General features: G+C 46.7%; 1 protein-coding gene and 1 pseudogene across 3 annotated transcripts in view; both read right to left on the reverse strand.

Annotated features, from left to right (window-relative positions):
• LOC144137852 (cytochrome P450 3A8-like) overlaps nucleotides 1–3,400 on the reverse strand; it is a 54,353-nt gene extending 50,953 nt beyond the window's left edge. Inside the window, exon 1 of one of the 2 annotated variants that reach the window (XM_077669864.1) lies at nucleotides 3,192–3,400. In XM_077669864.1, coding sequence (XP_077525990.1) covers nucleotides 3,192–3,283 — 92 coding nt within the window. In that variant the 5' untranslated portion in view covers nucleotides 3,284–3,400. The remainder of the gene's footprint in view (nucleotides 1–3,191) is intronic. The other variant, XM_077669863.1, reaches the window with a different exon arrangement.
• A 2,024-nt stretch (nucleotides 3,401–5,424) lies between these two features.
• Nucleotides 5,425–25,167, reverse strand: part of LOC144137853 (cytochrome P450 3A5-like) — a 21,222-nt pseudogene continuing 1,479 nt past the window's right edge. Inside the window, exons 2-14 of the transcript XR_013315749.1 lie at nucleotides 22,161–22,256; nucleotides 21,465–21,517; nucleotides 19,538–19,634; nucleotides 18,745–18,870; nucleotides 18,271–18,508; nucleotides 11,923–12,053; nucleotides 11,259–11,343; nucleotides 10,200–10,272; nucleotides 9,752–9,860; nucleotides 8,368–8,459; nucleotides 8,116–8,256; nucleotides 7,011–7,173; nucleotides 5,425–5,622 (exon numbers count right to left, since the gene is read on the reverse strand). The product of XR_013315749.1 is annotated as a cytochrome P450 3A5-like (transcript). The remainder of the gene's footprint in view (nucleotides 5,623–7,010; nucleotides 7,174–8,115; nucleotides 8,257–8,367; nucleotides 8,460–9,751; nucleotides 9,861–10,199; nucleotides 10,273–11,258; nucleotides 11,344–11,922; nucleotides 12,054–18,270; nucleotides 18,509–18,744; nucleotides 18,871–19,537; nucleotides 19,635–21,464; nucleotides 21,518–22,160; nucleotides 22,257–25,167) is intronic.

A 25,167-nucleotide genomic window follows, 5' to 3' on the forward strand; every position in this document is an offset into this window, starting at 1 on the left:
GCGTCTCTTAGCCCCATTGACCACCCTTTTCCCTCCCCATTTTACATGGAATAAAGTCTCTCTCTCTCTCTCTCTCTCTCTCTCTCTCTCTCTCTCTATCGACCAGCACTCTAGTGTCACGTCTTCACTCCTTGGTTCGTGCAGCACTATAATGATAGTATAATCCAAGGTATCGGCTGACGTCAACTCCCGCCGTTTGCTAGTGATATCAGACGGCACCGCCAGTTCCGTAAACTAGGCAATTAGCGCAGGGAGAGAAATGTCTTGCCTCTATATACCCCGTCCGGGTATAGACCATGTTTCACGAGACAGAGAGCTTTGACGTGAATCGTGCGCAGTTGGTTGCGCAGGGATGTTTTTTTTTCTTGGTGGGAGCCCGGGCCAGATCGTCACGTGTTTACATCATATTCAGCAACAAAGATCATTAGAGGTAGGTTTTCGGGATTGCGCACTCAAGTGGTTGAATGTGGAATGAACGGCAGTAAAACTCCGCACCTAGTCATTATCCGTGAACGGATGTAGTAAATGTTTATTAATGCGTTTGTCTGACACTACGCAAAGTTTGCGTATACTAGCACTGAAAATTGAGAAACTATCGGATACACCGAGTGTTGAGATTTTCTTTGGACAAAATCGTTTGTAATGTTCTGAAAGATTTGTCATCGCTTTCGTAAGCGCAGCTTGGAAGCTAAATAAGTGTGGAGTAAAGTGCGAGTGAAGAATAAAAATGAAGAAGTTGAAAATAAAACAGACTTTAGAGCAAAACTTTACGGACCACAACACTGGCAATTTTGCGACATATACTGCCTTGCCGGGTCGCTGCTAATTTTATTTACTTTATTCATTTTTCGCTGGCACCCACAGCGCCAATATGGCATTACAGTGAGGAGAGACACAAGAGAATGGACTAAAATTGCAATAAGTGCATTGCAGTGAAGGCAGACAGTATCGTGTAACTCAATACAACAAGAAACTCCGTTTGACAATAGGTTGATCAAACTCAGCTAGGTTACGGAAACTCAGGTTGACAGCAAGAAACGTGGATTGACAAGTTAGAAATCATGCGGTAGTAGTTTATTCAACAATTAAACAAAAAAAGACTCGTTATTAATTAAACAAATCAACTGACTCTAACCAAAGAAAAAACGAAGAAAGCATCAAGATTAACGGAAGGCCAACAATTCCACTGAATAACCGTCTTGTGGAATAAATAATTACAGAATGATGAGGTTTCGCATTGTTACTACCCCACTTCGTGATTGGAATCGACTCCTCCAGGTACGCAGTGCAATTGAAAGATGTAGCTGTCCCAAGGAATACAGGTTCGACAGAAGTAAATATCATGGAAGAGCATAATACCACGGCCGCTGGGTAAATATCATGGAAGAGCATAATACCACGGCCGCTGGATGAAAGCGCGCTCTCATCCAGCGGCCGTGTTTATACGCTGCTTAGATCGCCGTGTCACCAACTGTTCCCATTGCAACGTTTGCTTGCAGAGCCTCATGCTGAAGTTTTTGCCAATAAGAATGTTTCCCAAGGCATAGCGCACGTGCATTTTTTAATTTATCTTTGCAAGTGCAGTGGGCGCGACACATACGTTTCACGCATAATCAAGTATCAGAAGCGTGCAAGCTTGGAACAGTAATTACACGTTGACCGGGGAAACTCACGTGTGTTCAGCCGGAGGAACCACAGGGATCCACACGCATTAGCTGCAGTATAACCAACATGAAACTGCCAACACAACGCTGTTTGGAAGAATACGCCTAAATACTCATTATCTGAGGCTATGTTTTGGGCGTTATTGTTCACAGTATACGAAGGGAAAGAGCTCCCTTCTAGAAAGCGTCATTCACACTGTTTTGCCCAAAATAAGTTGCATGCGCAATTTTTGTCCCCTTGTATTTATGTTGTCCGAGTCTTCTTGAACAGCAACGCGAAAATTTTCTACTTTACTATTCTATAACCGATGCATTAACCCTCAGACATTCTTGTGAATGACTTCCCTACCCCATTACGGTCATCGATATACATCAAAAACAATGACGGCATGCGGGTTAGATTTCCGGCAGCGGCGGCCGCTTTTATGATTGAGGCGAAAAGCGAAAACGCCCGTGTGCTCGAGATTTCGGCACACCTTAAGATCCCCACGTGGTTAAAATTATTCCGGAGCCCCCAACTTCGGCGCGCTTCATCGCCTGTGTAGCGTTGGCATGTTAAACCCCATAATACCTCAATAAAAGCAATGACGGTCGCAATACTGATTCCTGAGGGATCTCTGACGTAGCACAGGTAGTGGATGACCGTTCACCGTTCACGACGGCGTACTGCTGCCGGAATGCGAGTATTCTGCTATACAGCTAATACCTTTTGGGCTGATTCCTGGTATGACTACCGTGGACAGAGCTTTATCTAGTGCGTTTGTTAGAAATAAATCAAGAACATTATTTTTATTCCTGGACTCGAAAGCATCCTGCGTAAGTGAGAATAGGCTTACAATAGTAGCCATCGCAACATTTATCCTGCAAGTTATTTCTAAAAAGGCACGTTGCAAGGTGCTAATAAAGGTAGGAAATGTTGTTAGGATGAAAAATACAAACCCGGAGAAGAGTTGAAACTTGGGATCATTTCTACAAACCTTTGGCAGAAAGCGACAGCGCCTCATAATGAAGGAGGACGATCGTTTAAGAGGAGAAGCTCAAGTGTTTGTCTACAAAACAACCGCTCACAAAGGAGCAACACTTTCTGGTCCGCAATAATGTAGAGCTATTCCATTGAAGGACAGCCCCTTAATTGGTCTATAATTTTTTTATCGGGACTGTAAACGCGTAAATTGTAGGCAACAAGATAATTTTCTGCTGATTACGTATGTGGCAGTAAATGGTTTGATTAGATTGAGAACTGATGGCTGTGGACGACTGATAGTTCTATACATTAGGAGAGGCAAAGTGCACTGTTCAGCGCAAACTTGGGGAGGCAGTGCATACAAAAAGATTGTCTTAATCGAATAACTAAGTCGGGGTAGCTTCCAGGAGAGGACTGAGTTCCTTAACTAAAAAAAAGAAACTTCAAAACTGCAAAGATCGGTTTTATAGCCGCATAGTTGCATCCCACGTGGATGTCAATGTATCCCTTGCAACAAAATTGTATGTCCTATAGCGACTGTAAAGTAGAAGCCTTGTACGTACCGAACCAGTTCGAAGAAGGCGTAAACCACGGCAGCTCCGGCAGCAGTCCAGAGAAAGCACGTACAGGTTAATAACGCTGACGATATTTCCATCACGGCTGTGAACTGAACATACACTGGCTTCTTCTCCCAAGAACGCCTGTTCTCATCCAAGAGACGCAATTGTTTCTGCCCGTTCGTAAGTCACTCTATCTCGTGTTGAGCCTCCTATGGAGTGTTTACACTGGCTATCACTGCGAGCGCGCGGGTGAGGTCGGACTGGGCCGTTTTTCTAGTGTGGCTGATTATACTTCACCTCCTGTAGACGCGCCTGTCGCAGGGTGTGTCGGTTGGCCCCGGACCGTTTGTAAGCTAACAGAACTGCTTGAGCTAGTTGGTCCACTTTCCCACGCAACCATTGTTCCTGGCGCTAAACACACGAGGACGAAGGTGGACACAGACGACATATGCAGGCGCCTATATACGTCGTTTGTGTCTACCTTCATCTGTTTAGTGCCCGGAACAGTGGCTGTGTGAAGAAATGTAAACGGAGGTCGCATCGCGTACGGTATTGAGCGAAGTCGCAGCTTCAGTTTTCGGCGATGCGCGCGGATAAAGCGCTGTCGCAGACCGTGCCAATCAATCACTACGTTGCTTGTGGATGATAAGCCATACGTAAAGCAGCGTAAAGCAGCTCTACGTGAAGCAGCTCTGAAAGATTCAGCCCCGAAGCGCGCACTATGTGCGTTTTGGTTGTGTCTGGTTTTCTTTGTACGGCCGCACACAGATATTTTATCTGTGAGCGTTCACGTGAGCGCTCACGTGAGCGCTCACGGCGAGCGCTCACGTGAGCTCGGTATTTTCTTGCCATTTTTAACTACGAACACGAAACATAACGATTTGCTAAACAGCTTCACTGTTAAAAAATGGTGCAGCTTGCACTATTGGTGCAAGGCAGCACAGCTTGCCACCCCTCTCCCTGTTGCACCCTACATGCTTTTCTGAACTTACCGTTGAAATTTCTGCGTGACTGGCAGGGCTGCATCGTTTTGCCCGCAGCCTTTCACATCTCTCCCCAAGTGGACCGCGTTAGCACGCGCTAGAACCCACGGCAACCGGCTTCGCGAACTCGCCATCTGTGCTCCCCACCAAACCACCAGCAGCGAGTGGTGGGAAGAGGCGCTGGGCAGCTCCGACCTGGCCACCCAAGAGCTTTTGGTCGAACGAGCTGCTTTAGTCGCCACCAGCCTGGTGGCCACCTCGTCTCCTTAACCCATCTGTCCTTAATAAAGTTTCTCTCTCTCTCATGCGCAAAGGCACGTGAACTGGCCAGTAGAAGAGCGCGCAAGAGATCTCGCCACGAACGCTGGACAGAGTGTTCTGAAGATCGAGCTGGGCGACGACAGGCGCCCGTCACGAGATGCACGGTCACGTGGGCTCGGTCTTTTTCCTGGCATTTTTTATGGTAACGCTATACGGTGGAGCTAAAAGCTTAAAACAACTCTGCTGTTAAAAAAACAAGGATTCAGATTATCTCTCCTGTTACGAGAAGAGAACGCGACAGAGCGCAAAGGATTTAAGTTCAGGCGATGAAGACTACATCGCACCGACAGTTGCGTTACTGTCACAATACGATGCGCTGGTACCTCAGGTTAAAACTGCAGGCCTGAGGCCAGCTTGAGCTAGTGATGCTTCCTATGATGCATGGGTCAAACGTTTTCGTTCTACCTTTTCTGATGCAACCTTTTTCCTCCAACCTCTTCTGATACTCTCTTTGTCGATACATGGGTGCACACAAAACTTCGGCCCTAGCGCAGTGTTTCGAACTCTTGAGCAGCTACAATCGGCACCTCCACTAGATGGACATCTTGTCGCGGAATGCTGCCATATGGTCTCTCCCGGACTGAGGCACCGACATCTTTCCACATAAATTTATCTGCGTAGAAGTTCTCAGACCTTGCAGGAAACGCTACTCGCCCACTCAAGGGGGTGCATCTCAGTAGCAACATCTGGAGGCAGTCTTCCTTAGATCTACCATTGCGAAGGCGGAGTGCTAAAACGTGTTTCTACACCTGCAAGCCGTGGTGACCGCTGCATTTTGTAAAGCTCGAACCGTAACGGTTAGCGTTAATTTCGTGTCTCACTCAGCAATTTTAGTCGTGTATGCTTACGCTAAAGCTGTGGGCGAGCTTCATTATACGATAAACAGCAGAAAGTGGTTTCTAACAGCAGTGATTATTTATTCACAGCATACAAAACATGTATCAAACATTTATTCTCGATGTTGAGTGCTTTGAAACTCGGCTCCCAGAGATGATATGACGACGATGCCGGTGTGTATTATCTCATTCCTCCGTCTTCCAGCTCTGGTACCGTCAAAGCCGGTGGAACATGATGTAAGGACCGTCACCAGGTGACGAGACCATGGCGTGGAAATCCATGATCATACGATCCTAAAACAAGAAAAATAATATAATTGTACATCGGTACGAAAAAAGGGCTGCTAGAGACGTCCGTTCATGCTAAGTGCTGGGATGGGTCATTTTGTATATAACTTGCCTCACTCCGGAAGCATGTCTGTAACGCTTTTATGGTTTTACTTTCAGAACGCCGTCATATATTTATTGTGTATTGTTCGATATCCGATCGAGCTCAAGTGCTTTAGGTATCCCGTTTTAGTAAATTAGACGCAAGCTGTCTAGGATAGCAGTCGTTTAAGTTTTACACCACCATCGCTTACTTGCGCGCTACTTCCCTGCCATGAAATTTATATGGGTTTTAGTTTGGGAACGAATACAATTAAATTAATAATGTCTATGTCGGCTATACGGCAACCTTTTTGTGGCTGCTGTTAGATCGACCTTCAGTACACGGCAGATGCAAGCTTTAAGGAGCTTACGTCTGACCACATGACCCCACCAGCAGAAGTTAGCCTGCACAAATTCTTAGCGTGAAGCTGGTGTTAAGGGCTCGTTAGCAGAGGCAGGAGTGTTATTAGGGCGCAGTTAAGAAGCTGCAGGAGCGTGCTTGTTACTAAGCATATGATGGTTGAGCAGGTACAGATCCACGCCAATTACTGAACAGCCTGTAACCATGAACTGAATTAGCGTCTCGACTGGGGCCAGTTGTTTCATTTTGATCTTAAACAACAGCGCAAAAGACAAGGACTAGGACTTTTTTCGTGTATTTGTTTGTGTATTTTTATGTGTGACAAGCGTATTTATAAGCCAGCCGCAATAAATTTCGCTCAGTTGTTTGTCAGCGCTTGTCTGTGCTTCTTTCCTAGTCCTTGTCTTTTGCGCTGTTGTTTAAGACCTGTAACCATAGTCAGGGCGTACCGCCATTCGATGCCGGACTAGAGGCTTTGCAGTTCTCATGTTCTTCACCCAAAGAACCAACGATGCAATCACGATACGATCCTCTCTCTATTTAGCGCAATTACGAAAACATGTGGGCCTTTGAGATTGCCAGGAGAAAGACTATATCCAAAGAAGGAAAAATCACGACGCGTTTCTGGGCCGCCGTCTACGGCTCTCTGTGCTGCCCATACCTATTCCCAAGCGGCTTGTCCCCACCCAAGCGTTCGCCGATGCTTTCTAGCCACAGAGGTGCTCTATTGTTACACAAAAGAGTGTTAAAGTGGGAGTGGGGTAGTTTTGCAGAAGGAACACTTGCTTGAACACGCTTTATGCATCCCTAATGCCCATCTAGAGTTGATCTCTGCGGTTCGAATCCTGTTCGTAATTCGGTGCGCAGTTGTAGACGCCGTTGGTCGCATGGCGATTAACCAACTGCGCGGAAAAGAAGGGCACTCTTCTGCCATACAAAAGAGTACACTTACCTTTTGAGACTCTCCCAATGTCAACCTAAACTTTTCAACCATTCTTGCTCCTGTGTAGATAATTTCGAGGAGGGCGAGTCGCTTCCCAATGCAGTTCCTTGGTCCGTCGCCGAAGGGTTGGTAGGCGATTGTTGGCCTGGCAGCCACGTTCTCCGGCAAGAACCTGCAGTGAAGGTACAGTGTGTTTTCATCTCGAAGTCCGTGTAACAGCAGACCCGCAGCAAAGCCCGCTATATTGTAACACATATAGTGAAGCTACAATGAGTAAGATAAACATTTTTGTTTCCAAAATTTGTTCTATTTTTGTGAGAGTTAACGCAAAGTAAAACTGCAAATGCACGCTGGTTGTCGACAAGGCGTTCTCTTCACTGCTTGCGAGGTGTGATACTTCTATTATCAAATGGCGTAACTATATTAATAATAAAAATGTTGAGAGACACCTACTCCCATAATTATTTCTCACGAGCTATGAAAGGAGCCCTCGGTTATTTTAAATTGTCATCAACGAAGCACTACTCGTGATTATAAAGATGAACATCGTTCTCACAGAATGCGAAGGGTTAGTGCTTTGTGTGCGGGGTATATAGAATCACCACGAAGTATATTCCAGAGGTGAATTACCTAAACCAGACAGAAGATGTTGGGTTGCGCTTATACAGCTCGCAGAGCCCTTAGTCCACGCTCAATTTATTGATGAGGCAGAGTATATAGGCCTATAGGCGATACCACGTTGGAAGAACGTTTCTAAGGGTGGAACGGCAGCCGTTTTAATGCGTGAACTACTTCAACAGGTTTCTTTTTTGCTGTACACTTTTTGGTGTGTCGTTGCAATACAATCAGATAACTGCTGTTCCGGATGAAAACTAGAATAAATCAGACCGTAACATGTGCCCTGTGCGTGAAATTGGAGCTTTTACGAAAATCAATGTGTTCACAACGTGTAGTAACACCATGAAATTGAGCTCCTGTTATCCTTAACACAAAATGCGCACCCAAGAGAGGCTGTTACCATATTTCACTTAATTTTTGCGTGAGAGGTCTTCTACGCGGTCTTGCACTGTAGTCATAAACATGTAAAAAAAAATTAGCCTGGGATGGCTCTCACCTGTCTGGATCAAACTTTTCCGGCTCCGGCCAGATGCGCGGGTCCATGTGAACCTGAACTGTGGGCGACAAGATGCTTGTACCGGCCTTGTACTTGACCCCGTTGTATTCGAAGTCATTCACGGCACTCCTCGTCGAGAACCTGTGCAGCCGACGGAGCGTGTGAGATTGTGCCTTTAACAGTGTTTGCAAGTGCGGTGTCGCCGCTGTTACGTTCTAATACGCTAAGCTGTACAATTGCTTGAGAACTCACGTCACAACAGGGGGAAATATGCGGAGGGTTTCGTCCACGACGTTTGCCAGATACTTCAATCCTTGAGTCACGGCCGTGTAGTCCAGTTTTCCCTACATGGAGGCACAAAGATTTAGCCAAACGATTTTACAAAAATAAAAAATGGCACTAGATCAACTGAAGCTGATGTTACCCACAGCCGTGTGATTTGGCGCTAAGTTTTGTTATTATAATGCTGTGTTGCGTTTGTTTCATACTGTCAAGGCTTAGTGGATAGAAAGTCAGTTCGAGTACGAGGAAGCTTGTTTAGTGTGCGGGATGTAGTTTAGCAAGGAACGGTAGGATGGACCATGGAGCCACTCACGGCAATGAGTGTCCCCATTATAATGATTCTCCAAGGGCAATATTTTATGCGGTACGCCCTAATGTGCCGGCTCTAAAACAAGAAATACAATCCGACCATCGCTATGAGCCATGTATACGTATTGGCTTGAAGCAGATGACTCTACCGGTATACTTTTCTCACCGGTTTGCTTTCAATTTTGTAGAAGCTACGCTGAACAACTTCACATTCCCAGTTAGGCAGAACCAACTTGCTATAAGCAAAATATTTTGCCAACCCCACCCACAGACAGGGCATTTATTGTGTGCTCTCTTCTTTAGCCTTTTGGTGGGGTGTACACTTGGTTCACATAGCAACTCAAAGTTAGTATTCAGCTCGACGAACATATTCATGCGCTATCAGAGGCACCTTTCTGGGAGGCTGCGGAGTATTTCAGACCACTTAAATGCCTGGTTTCGCATACCATATTGGCCAAAAAACTGCTTCAGTGGCATTGCCAGCAGTAAAAAGCCTGTATTCTGCGGTCGCATACTACGCACAATGCTGTAAATAACAATGCCTAGCAGCAATATTATAAAATTTACTTTCGAAAAAAACTGTGGAGAAATAACATTTACTTTCCCCGCTTCATACTGAGAATAAGCGTTAGGCAATCGGGAAAAGTTGCATCGTACACTCTACCTCTACGGCGTTTAAGAGAAGACATTCATATGTCTTTTATTTGGATATCAAGTTTTTAAACTAAGCTTCATAAACACAAGCACAGCGGTTGCGATGCTGAGATTTCTATCAAGAACAGCACTGCTATAAATCAATACATTACAAGGAATAAGCATAACCGCATACTGAAATGGAGATGAAAGGTCAGGTGCTATCAAATACGGAAGTGCGAGCTGAAGGAAAATCTATTAAGACTGCTTGAACTTGTCGCCTTGCTAAAGAATAACTATTGCTGTAGAATATTAATCCTAAAAGGCGAATTGAAAGTTCTCATCTTTCAGTTCGAAAGCCTATTTTAGCCTTTGTACTAACTGAAAAGGAGATAAAAAAGTGGAATCTCACGTAACGGCTGATAACGCTCAACACTTCTTCTCGAACTTTCTCTTGAACATCTGGGTATTTGGCTAGAACGTAGGCGAGATAGCTCAGTCCCGTAGCAGTTGTCTCGAAGCTGAAATGTTTCACACAAAACAGGGTGACACGTATCAGTATTTTGGTCAGTACGCTGTTGGAAGAAAATGTTTCAAAGCAAACAACGCGGATTTGAACGTAGCGTCACTATGTTCATCGCTGTTTGCTCTACAGCAATGAACGCAAATATTTTAGCAAACCTTCTCAAATTAAGCGACAACGAGCATTGCCTGTCTGATAATAGTTCAATAAACATAGAGAACATGTCCTATGTCAGTGGCTATTTCTAGATCAAGAAGTAATTACTCCTAACAGTATTATGAACGCGGACGTAAAGTGCACGGCTAATGCGAACATATTTTACGTTTTTCAAGCTCACCCAGCAATAAAAAGAACCGTTGTGTTGATGCCGACCTCCTCGGGACTCATTCTTTTGAATAGCTTGGCATCCGCTGCAACAAATAACGACAACTTAGTGCCTTGCAAGTTCATCAAGAACACATCAACGGTCTGCAAGTTCATCAGGAACACATCAACGGGAAACAAGTTTCGGGATGAATATACTTGCTGATGATAGGACGGCATGGTATCCGCATACCGGTAAATTATCAGCTAGCACCCAGCTGTCGAGCCCGTAACACGCCTAATGCACCTGATTCAGACTGCTGTGTAGGCGCCATGGCCAAACAGCAGACCGGCGTAACACTGTGGTAACGTGTCGTTGACTAGACACCATAAGACAGCGCCATTCTTCAATTGAAACAAAGCCGCCCCTTTTTGGATAAGCAACACTGTGTCTCAGCACACGGGGTAGTCGGCTGCGGTTAACTACTGCGTGCCTAAGTTACTGCGTTGTTGAATCGTTTCTTGCTCTCGATCTGAAGGTTTAGAGTTCATCAAAAGGCAATGAAATGAATTGCGTCGCTTATCTCGTCTCTTCACTGAAGATATGGGAGTTACGTACACATATTTGTAAACGTTTTATTTCACATCCGAAAGTTACCATTACTCAGTCTAAGTGTTCATAATATAGCTGCCCACCAGGGAATGCTGCTGAGTTTCAAGGAACAGATTATTTAATTTCTGCTGCAATGCCTAAGCTGAAACATGCCTTGCAAAGAGACAGCGAATGGTGGGTTCAAAACAAAAATTAGATTTAGAATATCAGAAAACATTAGTTACGGGTGAGCCTTCCAAAAGATAAGATGAGTTCACGCTTGAAGTACGACTACGGCTGTGTGACACATTAGGGTTAACGGACTGGATTTACCTTACTATCTCCACCTCACCTTTCTCAGCACCCATTGTTTCTCTTGAGCTTCCTCGCAACTCTACCCACTTGGGTCTTTTCCCCGGGACTTCACGCACACAACAGGGGTGGCTTTTAGCAAAAGGACTGTACTGGTGCCAGCCCAGTAAAACAAGATTTAAGACGCACCATCCAAAAGTTGTGGTGCCTCCGGCAGTTCTCCTTCTTCACTTTCCACGTCAAGCATGGTCTGCAGCATATCTGGTTTCCGCGCCTGCAAGTACGTGAGCATGTACCCTTATGGCTTCGGAGAATCTACCAAAGAAATCGTACAGAACCGCGAGAAATTGTGTAGAATACAATCATAGAACTCTGCAAGCTGTTTTACTACTCGCACGAGGCCACAGGTTCGATATTCGGCTAGTTCGTCTGTTTTTCATAGAGAGGCGAAGTTAAAAAAAAAATGCCAGTGTATCGAGATTTCGGCACCAGTTAAATATCCCCAAGTGGTACAAGTTATGCTGATACCTAAATTATTGTTTTGACGCGAAGGCAGTACATGGCTCCTCGAAGAAAAAGCCTGCGTCCTCTAAATGGAAGACACAATTTGCTTTGGCTGTGAGGTATTCTGATTTACGCCTGAAAAAAAGGTACAGCCTGCGTACTTACATAAATGAGTTCTGATTGTTCAGAATGCTTCCTTTTACTGTTATTTGAGGTACAAACACACATAAAAAAACTTGTTAGAAAATCAAAGATAACTTTTTGCCGAGAGGCCATATAGCTGAAATTCTTTATTCAGAATGGGGACCAATGTTATGTAAAGCGATTCACACACGAAAGGAACACTTACATCCGGATTGTTCATGCGAAGTTGGACCACTTTCGATGTATGCTTGTTGAAGATGTCGTAAGTGTATGCACCGATTTTCTCGTTCACCCACAGAACTGGCGCCACGAGTTTGCCGAGTGTAGTTGTAGAGTCTAAAGAACGATAAGTGGGGTTCACACACTACTTCTATAAAATCGAGGTTAGAAAAATAAAGGCGACAAAAGACACGCGACAAACGAAATGCACATGCGTCATGGAGTCATGACCGGAGACAGTACGACAATAAAAAATATTTTTTTTTCTTCTGTTCTGCTTCATTCTAAGCTACTTGGAAGCAATGTCCACTAGGCATTTTTAGAGGTAATTTTTTGAAACTGAAAGCTTGAATGAGGAAAATCAGCTGGTTTCTGCATTGGAGTATGACTATTGAGTAATACTGATTTCCAAGCTATTGTTATGACTCACCGGCGCCATGTTTGCGCGGGTCAGTCACCCGCCGGTCGACCTCCCCACCGCTTGTCGACGGAAACGAAAGGAAGCCGACACCGCGGCGGCGGCCACTGATTGACAGCGGCTTTTGAGCGGTGTTTAGTGTTGTTGCCCAAAAGGGATTAAGGAGCCGCCGCTCGTCCCCCGGCCTAAGCAACTGAACGCGTGTGCGCGTGAAAGCCCAGACGGCGACGACCGGACAATGGGACCCAGTGGCGGCGGCAGCACAGCGAAGAAGGCAGTGGCAATGGTCAAGCCATTAACCCTTCCGAGTGATTCCACGAACCTTGTTAGCTCCCTGGGAAGTATGTGTGAGAACCCCACCGTGGGAACGCAGCGCGCGGCGGACACCAAAAAGATACGAAGCGCTCGCGCGTCTTCCGTTCTTCCCCTCTACTACAGCAACACCGACTAGATGCTCCTGACGAGTGGCAAGGGTGTGTGTGTGTGTGTGTGTGCCGTGCATCTGTCGACATACCTGAAAGGCGTGTCCCTACCCGAGGGCGGTGCTTCACAGCGAGGAACTTACACCTCACCATTGGTCCGCATTGTTTTGTATGGGGATCCCCAACCTAGGGAACTAGGGATCGGGGGTCAACAAAAAGGGCGTGCTGCGGCCCGCCAAGATCTGTCTTCTGTCTTCATCTCGACAGCTCACTGTAAAAATGTAAATAAACCCGTTGAGTTTGCTCTAAGCTCTCCCCTAGTCCTGGCTCGACGAAGCGACGGCGACCGGCCCCGCTACCAGCAGACTGCGGTCGCTACAACTCGCTACAAGACGCAACAACTGGATGGCAAGCGGTTGGATCTGAGCCTGGAGGACGGAGAATGATCAACACGCCAAGATCACGGAGACTGACAGCTGTGAACTGGTGAGTGCTGGCTTTGGTTTTTTGGTTGCCAGGCTGATAAGATAGAAGTGCAATCTTTTCGCTGGTAGAGGCTACCACAGAAGCAGTTGTTTCCGGAACTTCTGGGTAGATAGTGAGCCGCACCACACTAGTTCTCTGTCATGGATTGGAAGCGTTTGTTGAAGAATCAGCTGCTGATTCTGGGGGAGGAGCTGGGAGCAGAAGTAGATTCGGGGATGAAGAAGGACGAAATTGTTCGCGCTATCGAGGGCTTGAATCTCACCAGTGAAGATATTACAGAAACGTGGAATGAGATTCAAAAGCAACAGGAACAGGAGCGCGAGCAAAAGCGGGAGCAACAGGAGTGCCAGCTAAAGCAAAAAGAACTGGAAGTAGAACAGCTGCGCCTGGAAGTGGAAGTGAGGAAGATGGCTGAGGTTCAAGGAGTAGAGGTAGCAGGAAGACAAAATCTTTGTGATTTATCTAAGCTAATGCAACCCTTCAAACTAGGGCAAGATGTGGGCCTCTTTCTTGTGAACTTCGAGAGAACCTGTGAAAAAGCGAAGCTTGGCCGTAGCACATGGGCTCGAAACTTGCTAAGTTTGCTGCCATGTGAAGCAGCGGATGTGATCGCGCGGCTTCCGATGGAGGATGCGGACGATTATGACAAAGTGAAGGATAGCCTTCTAAAGAGGTTCCGACTTTCGTCAGATGCGTTCCGGCAGCGGTTTCGCAATCTTGGCAAGAAGCAGGGCAGCACGTATTCTGAGTTTGCCTACGAGTTGAAGGTAAACTTGGTAGAATGGATGAAGGGAGCCAGCGCTTTTGGGAACTTCGAAAAGGCTCTTGAGGTAGTGGCTCTGGAACAGTTTTTTTCTAAGCTTTCCGAGCCAATGAAGCTCTGGATCCAAGATAGGGCCGGAGTAGTAACAGTGCAGGCAGCTGCCGACTTGGCTGATGAGTACGCGTCACGCCGGGGAGAAAGGGACGAGGTTCCTCCCGCAAAAGCGGGAGATAAAGGAAAACCTTGGACGGCGAAGCAGGGGGCTGGCGCAGGTATGACGGCACAGAAAAAGGCGGACTTCGCTGCAAGTAGTCAAGGATCACAAAACAAACAGGAGGGAAAGGCTTCGGATAGTTCTCCCAAAAAGAGTCCTTTTGACGCTAGGCAACCACCTACCTGCTACAAATGCAAGGAGGTCGGTCACATTGTCATAGGATGTCGTAGGCCCAGGCCAGCCCTTTCGTATACTTGTGACTCTGCTACTAGCGAGGAGCTACTTAGTCTGTACCTTTTTAATCTAACCGTGAACGGAAAGCCATGCCGCGTCTTACGAGACAGTGGGGCAACCATTGATCTGGTGCACCCGGACTATGTGGCACAAGCAGATTACAACGACAAGTGCGCATGGATTAAACCGGTTTTGCAAGAGGGAAGCATTTGTCTCCCGGTAGCTCGAGTAGTCATCACTGGGCCGTTCGGAGAAGTAGAGACGGAAGCGGCGGTGTCAGACAAGCTGCCCTCGCAGTACTCCTACTTGTTCTCGAATCAGACCGACCGTCTGCTTAGAGAACAAGGGAAAAGTTTTCAGGAGGGAACAGTCCAAGCCTTGACTAGAGCTAAAGCACGCACGCCAGCAGCCGAACTAGAGCGGAAAGAACCGAGTTTCACCCGAAGTACAGCAACACCAGCTGGAGTCAGCACAGCGGAGTCTACTATCCCGTCGTCTACTGAAAAAAAGAGAGAGGGGTCAGAGGAGGAGACTCGCGCTGATATAGCTGAAGGGGAATCGGAAGAGGGGCTGCTCGTGTTGCCTGTATCCAAATCACTAGGCAATGTACAGGGGAAAGTGACAGGAGACGAGCTCATCGAGCAGCAGAAAAGCGATCCCAGCCTTAAGGAGATTTGGAACACCGTCAGGGAAGGGGTGGCGAGGAAGAATGTCAGTTTCCCCGTCAAAAACGGCATCTTGTACCGCCACTACCAGGATGCAAAAGGTCGCACGTTTGACCAGATTGTAGTTCCGACTAAGTATCGGCATTCCATTGTTGATCTCTGTCACGGAGTTGGTCGGTTGGGGCATTTAGGAGCTCGGAAGAGCAAAGATAGGCTCCTAACGGAGTTTTATTGGCCAGGATGCTTCACCGAGGTTGAGAACCACGTAAGAGCGTGTGAAACCTGTCAGAGAGTGGGAAAACCGCACGAGAAGGGAAAGGCGCCACTTGAGCTCCTTCCGCTCATTTCAGGGCCCTTTCCCCGGCTGGTAATAGACGTTGTGGGACCACTCCCAGCGACAAAATCAGGCTACCGGTATTTGCTTACCGCTGATTGTCCACCAGCCAAATTTCCAGAGGCGATCCCAATGAAGGAGCAGAGCTCGGTAGAAGTAGTCAACGCACTACTGTCTATTCTTTCTAGAGTGGCCTTACCTAAGGAGATACAGTGCTACCAGGGTTCAGTGTTCAGCAGCGTTCTGACTGCGGGCTTCCTGGAGAAGTGCGGGATAAGGCTGATGAACCGAGTTCTGCAGGGGGCTGAAGAATACGCTGTTCCCTACTTAGTCGACCTTGCTATGTACTACAATACATGGGAAGACCACCTGTACCATCTTAGCGATGTCCTTAGACGTTTGACACACGCTGGACTGACAGCGAAGCCGGCTAACTGCCAGCTAGCTCGCGCCGAAGTACGGTACCTAGGGCGCGTGGTAGGGCAGGGCAGGAGGCGACCTGACGAGTTGAAAGGAGAGGCGGTTAGCGAATTCCCGCAACCAGAAATGGAGGATGCTTTCCAAGGCCTCAAAACGGCTCTTGTAAACTCGCCCGTACGGCATGCACCGAACTATGATCGTCCCTTTACTGTGCAATGCGATGCCCGCAACAGAGGCTTAGGAGTAGTACTCTGCCAGGAGGATGAGAACAGGAACGAGAACCCTGTGCTGTACGCCAGCAGGAAACTCTCGGTTCGCGAGGAGGCCTACAGTGCGTCAGAAAAAGAATGTGCCTGCATTGTGTGGGCCACCCAAAAATTGGCCTGCTACCTTTACGGAACTTCTTTTGTCTTCGTCACTGACCACTGACGTTGCTGTCGCAAATGTCGGGAAAGAATCCGCGACTACTACGCTGGAGCCTTGCGCTTCAGGAGCTTAACTTCACTGTGAAGTATAAGAAGAGTTCCGCCAACGCCAATGTTGACACATTAAGCAGAGCCTTTTAGCTTTTTCGCTTTTGCTTTCTTTTGTTTTCAGTTGAGGAACGTTTTTATGTAGTGATTTTGAGTAGTGTTGTGAGTAACTCAGTCTAAGCTTTTAGCTGTGAGCAAGAGTATTGGTGTGGTTGCCATATGAAAAAAAAAATTGAAAAGCGTAGGTGCATTGTAGCACCTTTGAAAGAGCAGCCTGGATGCCGAAAACTCATTGCTGGCTCTTGCTGGTTCGGGAGGTTGGTCTTTGTGGTTTCAATGGTGCTGAAAGAATGCTGCTACTGTGATCTCTCCCGTCGAGCAGCTGATACTACACGACGTCCGAGATCTTCCCGTCGGCGGAGGAGCTGTTATGACTCACCGGCGCCATGTTTGCGCGGGTCAGTCACCCGCCGGTCGACCTCCCCACCGCTTGTCGACGGAAACGAAAGGAAGCCGACACCGCGGCGGCGGCCACTAATTGACAGCGGCTTTTGAGCGGTGTTTAGTGTTGTTGCCCAAAAGGGATTAAGGAGCCGCCGCTCGTCCCCCGGCCTAAGCAACTGAACGCGTGTGCGCGTGAAAGCCCAGACGGCGACGACCGGACAATGGGACCCAGTGGCGGCGGCAGCACAGCGAAGAAGGCAGTGGCAATGGTCAAGCCATTAACCCTTCCGAGTGATTCCACGAACCTTGTTAGCTCCCTGGGAAGTATATGTGAGAACCCCACCGTGGGAACGCAGCGCGCGGCGGACACCAAAAAGATACGAGGCGCTCGCGCGTCTTCCGTTCTTCCCCTCTACTACAGCAACACCGACTAGATGCTCCTGACGAGTGGCAAGGGTGTGTGTGTGTGTGTGTGCCGTGCATCTGTCGACATACCTGAAAGGCGTGTCCCTACCCGAGGGCGGTGCTTCACAGCGAGGAACTTACACCTCACCATTGGTCCGCATTGTTTTGTATGGGGATCCCCAACTTAGGGAACTAGGGATCGGGGGTCAACAAAAAGGGCGTGCTGCGGCCCGCCAAGATCTGTCTTCTGTCTTCATCTCGACAACTCACTGTAAAAATGTAAATAAACCCGTTGAGTTTGCTCTAAGCTCTCCCCTAGTCCTGGCTCGACGAAGCGACGGCGACCGGCCCCGCTACCAGCAGACTGCGGTCGCTACAACTCGCTACAAGACGCAACACTATGCCCGTGTCGTTGGTGCTGCAGTAGTACTACTGGATAATTCACATGCCTTGAGCCTCTCTTGCACCTGTTGCAAGTCCCTTCAGTTAACGTATATTATTGTTCGCAAACATGAGGGCTGTGAGAACCACGGACTAATTTGAAAGCGATGATATGGCACGCAATAGCGGGTTCTTTTGTCACTACGCATAGCGAGTGAAATATTCTTGGTTTACACCTTGTGTTTAAAGGTTACTTACTTCTATGAAAATGCAAAATATGGCTTTTTCTCCTGCCGGAAAGAGCACGCACCGAAAGTCCTGTTGATGTAACCCGAGAAGTAATTGATCTTTCCAATAATCGCAGTATCGAGGTATAGTACTGTGTTCTCTCATTTGAAATTTTCAAAAAAAACCCTTCGTGTCCCATCGTTAGCACGGGTGAAAGTTATAGGTGGGAGATTTTCGGTGTACATTTTCCACGTTACAAGCTCAACACTAACGGTATCCTAATCTCGCTCCGAATTGGCTCTCTGTACATAAATTTGACATTCCGGAATGTCTTACAAGGTGCAAAATCACAGATTTGTTGAGAATTGCCGCTGAAAGCCTTCGATGGCGCTGCCACTAGTAGACGAGGACCATCAGAAGGCCTGCAGGGAAGCTAACGACACTCACGGGCGAACATGTGCAAGGGTCCCGTCATGACGCCCGGCAGCACGCTCTGCGCGGTCTTGAGGAAGGGATGGGAAAGCTCGCGCTGGAAGGTGCAGTCAAAGCCGAAGGCGGCCCGGCCCACGTCGTCCATGGTGAGGCCTTGGAAGAGGCGCAGCATGGGATACTCTTTGCCTGCGTCCGCCTTCTCTCCCAAGATCTCCACAAAGATGTCGGCCACCTGGCTCATGTACGGGATCATCTGCGAGAGCATTTTCAAAGCAGCAAAACAGTTACCGACACTTCTTCATAGATCCTGCGGAGGCGCCACTTGTGTCACATAATGGCGCGTTTGAAATATGAGCTATGGTATGCCAAACAGTAACCATTCCACGTTTTCTCATTTACTATGGCTTTGCTTTTCTACGTGTTGCCAAACGCTGGTAAAGATGCTGCTCCACTTTCACGGAAAAGCCAGGAGCTGGGCATCACACTCACCTGCTTGAACTTGTTTGCAGTGAAGGCGTAGGAGACACAGCTACGCGTTCTCTTCCACTGCAGACCTCGGGCGTGCAGTAGGCTTTGCCCCAGGAAGGTGTGCTCCTCATCGGTTCGCATCGTCACCTGGCCACGAGTCAAGGAAACTTAAGTACGGATTCTCTACAAGCTTCAAGGTAATTTTTACTCTCTGTGTAAACGAGCGATCTGTGTTGCTCCGTTGGATTTTACACTTTTCCTTTCTCTAGAAATGTGCCCTAGCTAGTAAGATCTGAAGTATGCTTTCCCTAGCTTCTCTGAACGTAGTCTCAGTGCCTCCCGTGAAAGCAAGTAGGGAAGGTCAGGGAAATGAAAACTTTGGTGAAGCCTTATGGTCGGAGGACAGTGCATTTTTCGTGCAGTTTTAGACCTCTATGGGAGCAATTGTCGGAAGCATACAGTGAACATGAATATGCTAGTTCTTTGTGTATACACACACAGGTTCCAACACGCGAGCGCTGGTTCTATCAAGTTAAACGAATTTGTACATCGTTTTCATGGCCCATTTGCAGTACACGTGCGGCATTGTGTTCTCTGAGTGAGTTGGAATTATCCCATGTCAACTAGAGGGATTGAAAGAAAGGGGTAAATTAAACCATGATAGTTAAGTAAGCATATTCGGCCCGTCAATTCAGCAGGCAAGCGTATAGCCTGAATAGCTTTAACCACACAATGTTTCCAGCAGACGGGCAAGGTTCATATTTCTGATAACTTGCATGTGCAAATGTTGAGTGAGAGTTGCTGTAAAACTTACGCCTCGGCTTGTGAAGTCTTGAAAATTTTTCACAAAAACGTACGTCAGGAAGTCTAGGTCCTTGATGACCAGAGTCGGTACATCGCCATTGTAAAATCTGTCAGTCAAAAGACCAAAAAGAAACCAATACCAACGATTAACTCAAAATACCTCGAGCTTCGATGGAAGTTTCACTCTAAAAAAAAGCGGAAGTTCGGGTTTGATAAAAAAGTGCCCATGCGGTAAATAATTAGTATTTCTGCCTCTAAACCACCGGAAGTTTGTATATTTGATCAAAATGTGCCCACACGATACATTAATTACAATTCTCGGCAGCAAGATTCCCATTTCTCTGTAAAAATATTGTCTAATTCATCATGCATTATCTCAAGTTTCGAATACTAATTAGAACACAGATTCTTGAGGGCACCCAGGGTGAGATTGCATGAACGGTTTGTAGCGCTGCCCGGTCCGGTAGTAAATATCATCCTCGAATGTGAGGCTACACAACGCAGATGCAACCAAACTAGGAGCGCCACTGGTACACAAATGTCACTTTCTAACCAGCGCAAGACCTGACAGTCCTTGTACCGTATTAAACCGCAGACTCCCTCTCTCAATGATCCGTTGACTGAAATCACGGTTCTGGGTCCCCGCAGCTATTTAAAACATGTGACCAAGGTGGCAGCAAAGTCAGCGATACAGCTAAGGCTAGCCGTAACCTCATGACTCCGGACAGACCGTCACTAGGATTTAAACCTGAACTTTTTAACACCAGTACTCTGCCAAATAAGGCCAGCTCAGCTGTGCTTGTAGGGGATCTCCCGGCAACTGACTGGCACATATTAGTGTTAAGGGAGGCTCAAAAAAACAGGGAAAGGTTTTAAGGTGTTACATAGGGGCCACGTTATACCCTACCACGGGCATTGAGAAAGAAAGCAGCTTAGGTAGGATTCTTGGTCCACGTGTGGAGGATTTTGTACAACATTTGCAAGGGGGTTGCGGCAGTTGACATCAAGGTAAAGAGCAAGTACAAGTCAAAACAGTGCAAGTCTAGTCAGGAGCTGCGAGGATGCGTTTGTTGACAGTTTGTCGAGGAGGTGGAATCCTCAATGACTAACATTACCACTTCAGGCAAAACGTAGGGAGGCAGATCGGCGAACGTGCAGCATGAGGGGTTGGAGTAAGTACTTAGAATAGCCGAGGTGATGCTCTCGTTGGTGATGCTTCCTGAGTATAACGAGTAAACTGTTTGGCAAACAGAGTGATCAGGAATGAATACGGACAACCTCTACCGCTAAAAAAAAATGAAATCAGCTTCATTTTAACTCCCCCGAAAAAAGCCATCGTGGCGGTTGCAAGATCAAAGGCATGAAAACGTGACGATGATCCAAGCAATTGAAGCAATCCAAAGGCTAGGTCTGAGGAGTAGAAGGAACAAAAGTAAGTAAACGGAGAAACGCAAATTTTCAGCCACGGTGAGGCAGGGTGCAGGAGTTAGAATAACGCTTCACAAAAAATTCGTCGTCTTTATCGGAGAAAGTGAAGGTAGCATAGGCACACCTAATGGCAATTTAACAACGAATATGACAGTCAGCAGTTGCTGTAGATAGAAGACAACTATAAAAGAAACCGGGAAGTTATCGCCGAAAACAGTGAGTTATTCAATTGTTCAACGGAGTCAACTTGTCTTCGAATAACGGAGCTGACAGGCCGGATTTAGGATAGGCTACTCGACAATGGATCTCAATCCACCCATCAGTCAGGTGATGGCGATACCGGCGGAGTGTATCAAGACTCCTTTACTAGGCGCTTATATATCACGAAGATGAATTTGATTCAGTGAATTTGCAGCTAAAAGTTGTGTGCTCCAGAGTACTTGTAGTGCATGCCAAAGTAAGCTGCCATTAACATAATGAAACGAGGCCACAGACAAACCAGTACTTACCCAAACACGTCGCCGTACTTGTCACACCATTCTGTCAGTACCTTTACGTGCCCCTGTAAATAACATTTTGTTTTGCTGGGGTCACTTTGAATCCTTCATTGCCTTACATACAAGGTACTGAATGAAACGTTTATCACCAATCTGACAGGACAAATCTATATACCAGTGACACTGCAGAAATAAAAATTAGACAAATTGTGTGAATATGAAACAACTACGTAAAAATATTGGGCGGTAATAAAAATATTATTATCTTACACGAACGACAAAGAACACGCAAAAAAAATTTCTGAATTTGGTTGATGATTTTTATGCTAACGTAAGCAGAACGGAAGAATAAAGCTTGGTGTGTTTTTACGTGATTAGCAGGAATATATTTTTTACTAAACGTCTTTACTGAGGCGGCAGTTACAAGCTGAGTGTGGCGCACAAGGAGGCAAATACCGCTAAGGAACATTTAAGTACAGCGCAAACACGCATATGACTACAGACGTGCCGCTTGATAAGAACATTTAAGGAAAAATTCTTAGCATGGTATTGAGCTAAAATTGACTAACAAACGTTACCTCCGTGTAAGATATAGTATAATTGAACGTGGTTTTCCTACGTATTGTGAACGTGCACGCAGTGATTGGATTGTTTCATTTGAATTACGCTTCATAAGCCACGCAGCGGGTACAGTGGAGATGGCGTCACCTTCAGATGGTATTCTGCCAGGTTTCCCCAAAGAAGGTTCGGCTTGGGACCATCGATTCCAAGTTCTTTGAAGTAGAAAACGTCTTTTTACGCCATCTGCGTTAAAAGCAAACACCACAGACTTCAGTACAACACTGGAAACAGCCCAAAAAGTGTTGCAAGAAACATGTACTACAAGTTCAGCCAACTTTTCAAAGTGCATTGAAGTCTGGCCTTTCGTTTCCCTGTTACAGACGTAGACCATAAAGAGGGACAATAAACATTAATTGATGAGAGTGAGTGCTGATGTCAGGCCACCCGAGAAGTGAAGGGGCCATCCTGGAGGTCTTCGCAAAACGGCGCGCATTTGAAATCCTTTGCTCCATCATTATACAGCTCACGTGCCATAGAGAGACGATCTGCAGCGTGTATTGATAGCTCCGGTCGATGCTAATAGCCGGTCTTTGTCCGTCAGGTACTGGCTTTTATTCAGTGTTGTACACGTTCCTCCAAAATAGGAACGAAAGCTCGTTCCTCATTCCTTTCCAATTTTGAAACGAGTTCCCGTTACAAGTTCCTTTATTGCGAAAGGAACGCGTTCCAGTTCCACTTCGAAAATTGGAACGTGTCGTTACATTAACGTTACAATTAGGTTTTTAAATTAAAATACAGTGTCCAATTATCCTGGGGCAAAATTCGGTGAGAAATTTAAAACTCACTTAGAACTACGTATATTGTACGAATATCAACACCTCCGGCAGATTATCTGGAGATAAAGATAATCAAAAGGAAATCTCCTAGGCGAATTTTTTTCAGGGAGCACCGGACAAACTCCAGACGGCTCTAGGAGATTTCGGTGTAGGATGAGGATGATTCGGTGCGGAAATTTCGGTGTACGGACATATCGGTGTACGGACATTTCGGTGCGCAAACTTTTCGGCGACCAAATTATCCGGTGCTTGCCTGTTTGCGACAGCCGTTGTATTTTTATTTCCACTTAACCTGGGTTATGGACAACAATCTGGAGCGGTGAATTTATTTTTAATTTTTTTTTAGAAATTCTGCGTTTATATATTTTTGTTTAATACCTATTCCTGGGGACACCTGTTACGCAGCCGATTGAATTCTTTAGCGCATGTTCTTTTTTTCATTTACGACAGGTTGTTAATTTATATTCGCTCTTTTTTTTGCCAAGACAATTAACCGGTGTTTACGATGGTGCGACACCTTTTTTGAATTTTTTCAAATTACACAACCTCAAAGTACATAAATTACATGCACACTCTCAATATCCAAAACGTAACAAACACTAGCTAGCCCCGCAGAATCCAGAAAACCTTATGAAGGGTATTACGTAGACTGGGCTGCCTTGCTAAAATGAATTTGCGAACACTGGTCTAGGATATTGCCGTGGAGGAAGAACGGCCCTTTTTGAAAACAGCCGCAGCTTCTAATATCCTAAATGTTTATTAAGCCCGTACGGGTTGTGCATACAAATTGCACCCATCCTGTTCGGGAAAACCGACCTTCGTTTTATGTTTACATGCCTACATTCACCACATCTTAATTCTTTGTCCTAGCCCCCCCCCCCCTTACTCCGCCTGCACGCTCGAATCCTGACCAGATTTCTTTTTCAGTCATATTATTTTCGGTTTCCCCTGAAAATCCTACAGGGGTGGCGGAGTTCACGCTCTCCGAAGCCTCACCGCAGTGATACAGTAAAAAGCTTTACATTCACCAGGAGCTCGCGAAACCTCTATAATTTGCAACAAAAAGCCACCCAAAAAGCCGCTGAGAACACAATGGCCACTATCGTTCGCTGGCTACGCCCTTCCGCGCGTCGCGGTCATACCGATGGTGCCCCCACTCCAGGAATCGCTCTTTCTTCGCCTTCAGTCTCCCCATTGGGAATTAGCTCTTAAAGTCGCGCATATCATGGACACCCCATGCATACATTGCTTTCTCCCATTATAAGGAGCAAAAAAAAAAAAATTCCCCCGCATTTCCCGAGGGGGAGAATGTGAAAGTGCGAATGCACGGTTGTCGGCCCGCTTGCGGCGCTTGCGCTCGGCCCCCGCAGCCCACCGCCTCGCCGCCTTCTCTTCCATCTCTTCCATCGGGTTTGTAGTATCACGTGTACACCACGCAGTTATCAAGCCGCTATAACGCGCTGAGTCGCCAACGCACGCCGCTGACGACATAGTTTCAATGCGTTAAAGATATAAGGCGCGTCATTAACGCTGATATCACGTCGCGTCCGTGGCTTGGTCGGTAGAGCGTCGCGCTGCGGCCGCAAAGTCCGCGGATCGAAACCTGGCGCCGGATGCTGTTTCTTTATAGAGGAGCACTGCGGACGCCGACGCCGCCGACGCCGGCGGTGGATGGTTTGGGGTCGCTTATAAAGTATTCGCACTTAAAATGAATAGGCTAGTGTGATGAGAGCGGCAACAGTCGTCTTCAAGTTTTCGAAGTCCAGTTGACGCAATGGTTGACCACAAGTGAAACCCCTCTCTCTCTACCAAGGGGGCTGGTAGCCGGTGGGGTTCAGCCTTCCCCTCCTTTAAGTAACGCCACCGTAAGTGCGATCGTTGGTTTGTTAGTTTTAAGTAGAACCGACACCGAATGCGACGAATACGAGATTGACTGAGAAAATAATTAAAACGGAATGCAGACGCGCTTAATCTAGACTAAACCTGGTTTTTCGTTTTTTTTTTTCTCGGATGCTTTGCTCGGGAGGGGGGGGGGAGGAGGATGGACTAAAAGCAGCAGCGTCTTGCACCTTTAGGTGAAGTGAAAGCAAAGCGCTTTGATAACACTTAAAGTAGTAGGGTTGTTCACATGAATGTTAAAATTAAAAAGAAAAGGTTGAACGAATGCAAATTAACAACGTTAATTTTTACCATCTACTACAGAAACTGGGTTTTACGTGGCAATCCTCCGCAGTGGTTTAGCGTTCGTTTCCACACACGGCGGCGCAAGCACAAGTCTCGAACGTAAAATAATATCAATTGTGTCACGAAATTACAAC

The sequence above is a fragment of the Haemaphysalis longicornis genome, unplaced genomic scaffold, assembly GCF_048455015.1.
Source record: "Haemaphysalis longicornis isolate Haplotype H1 unplaced genomic scaffold, Haemaphysalis longicornis Haplotype H1 scaffold_5, whole genome shotgun sequence".
In the NCBI taxonomy this organism is placed as follows: Eukaryota; Metazoa; Arthropoda; class Arachnida; order Ixodida; family Ixodidae; genus Haemaphysalis; species Haemaphysalis longicornis.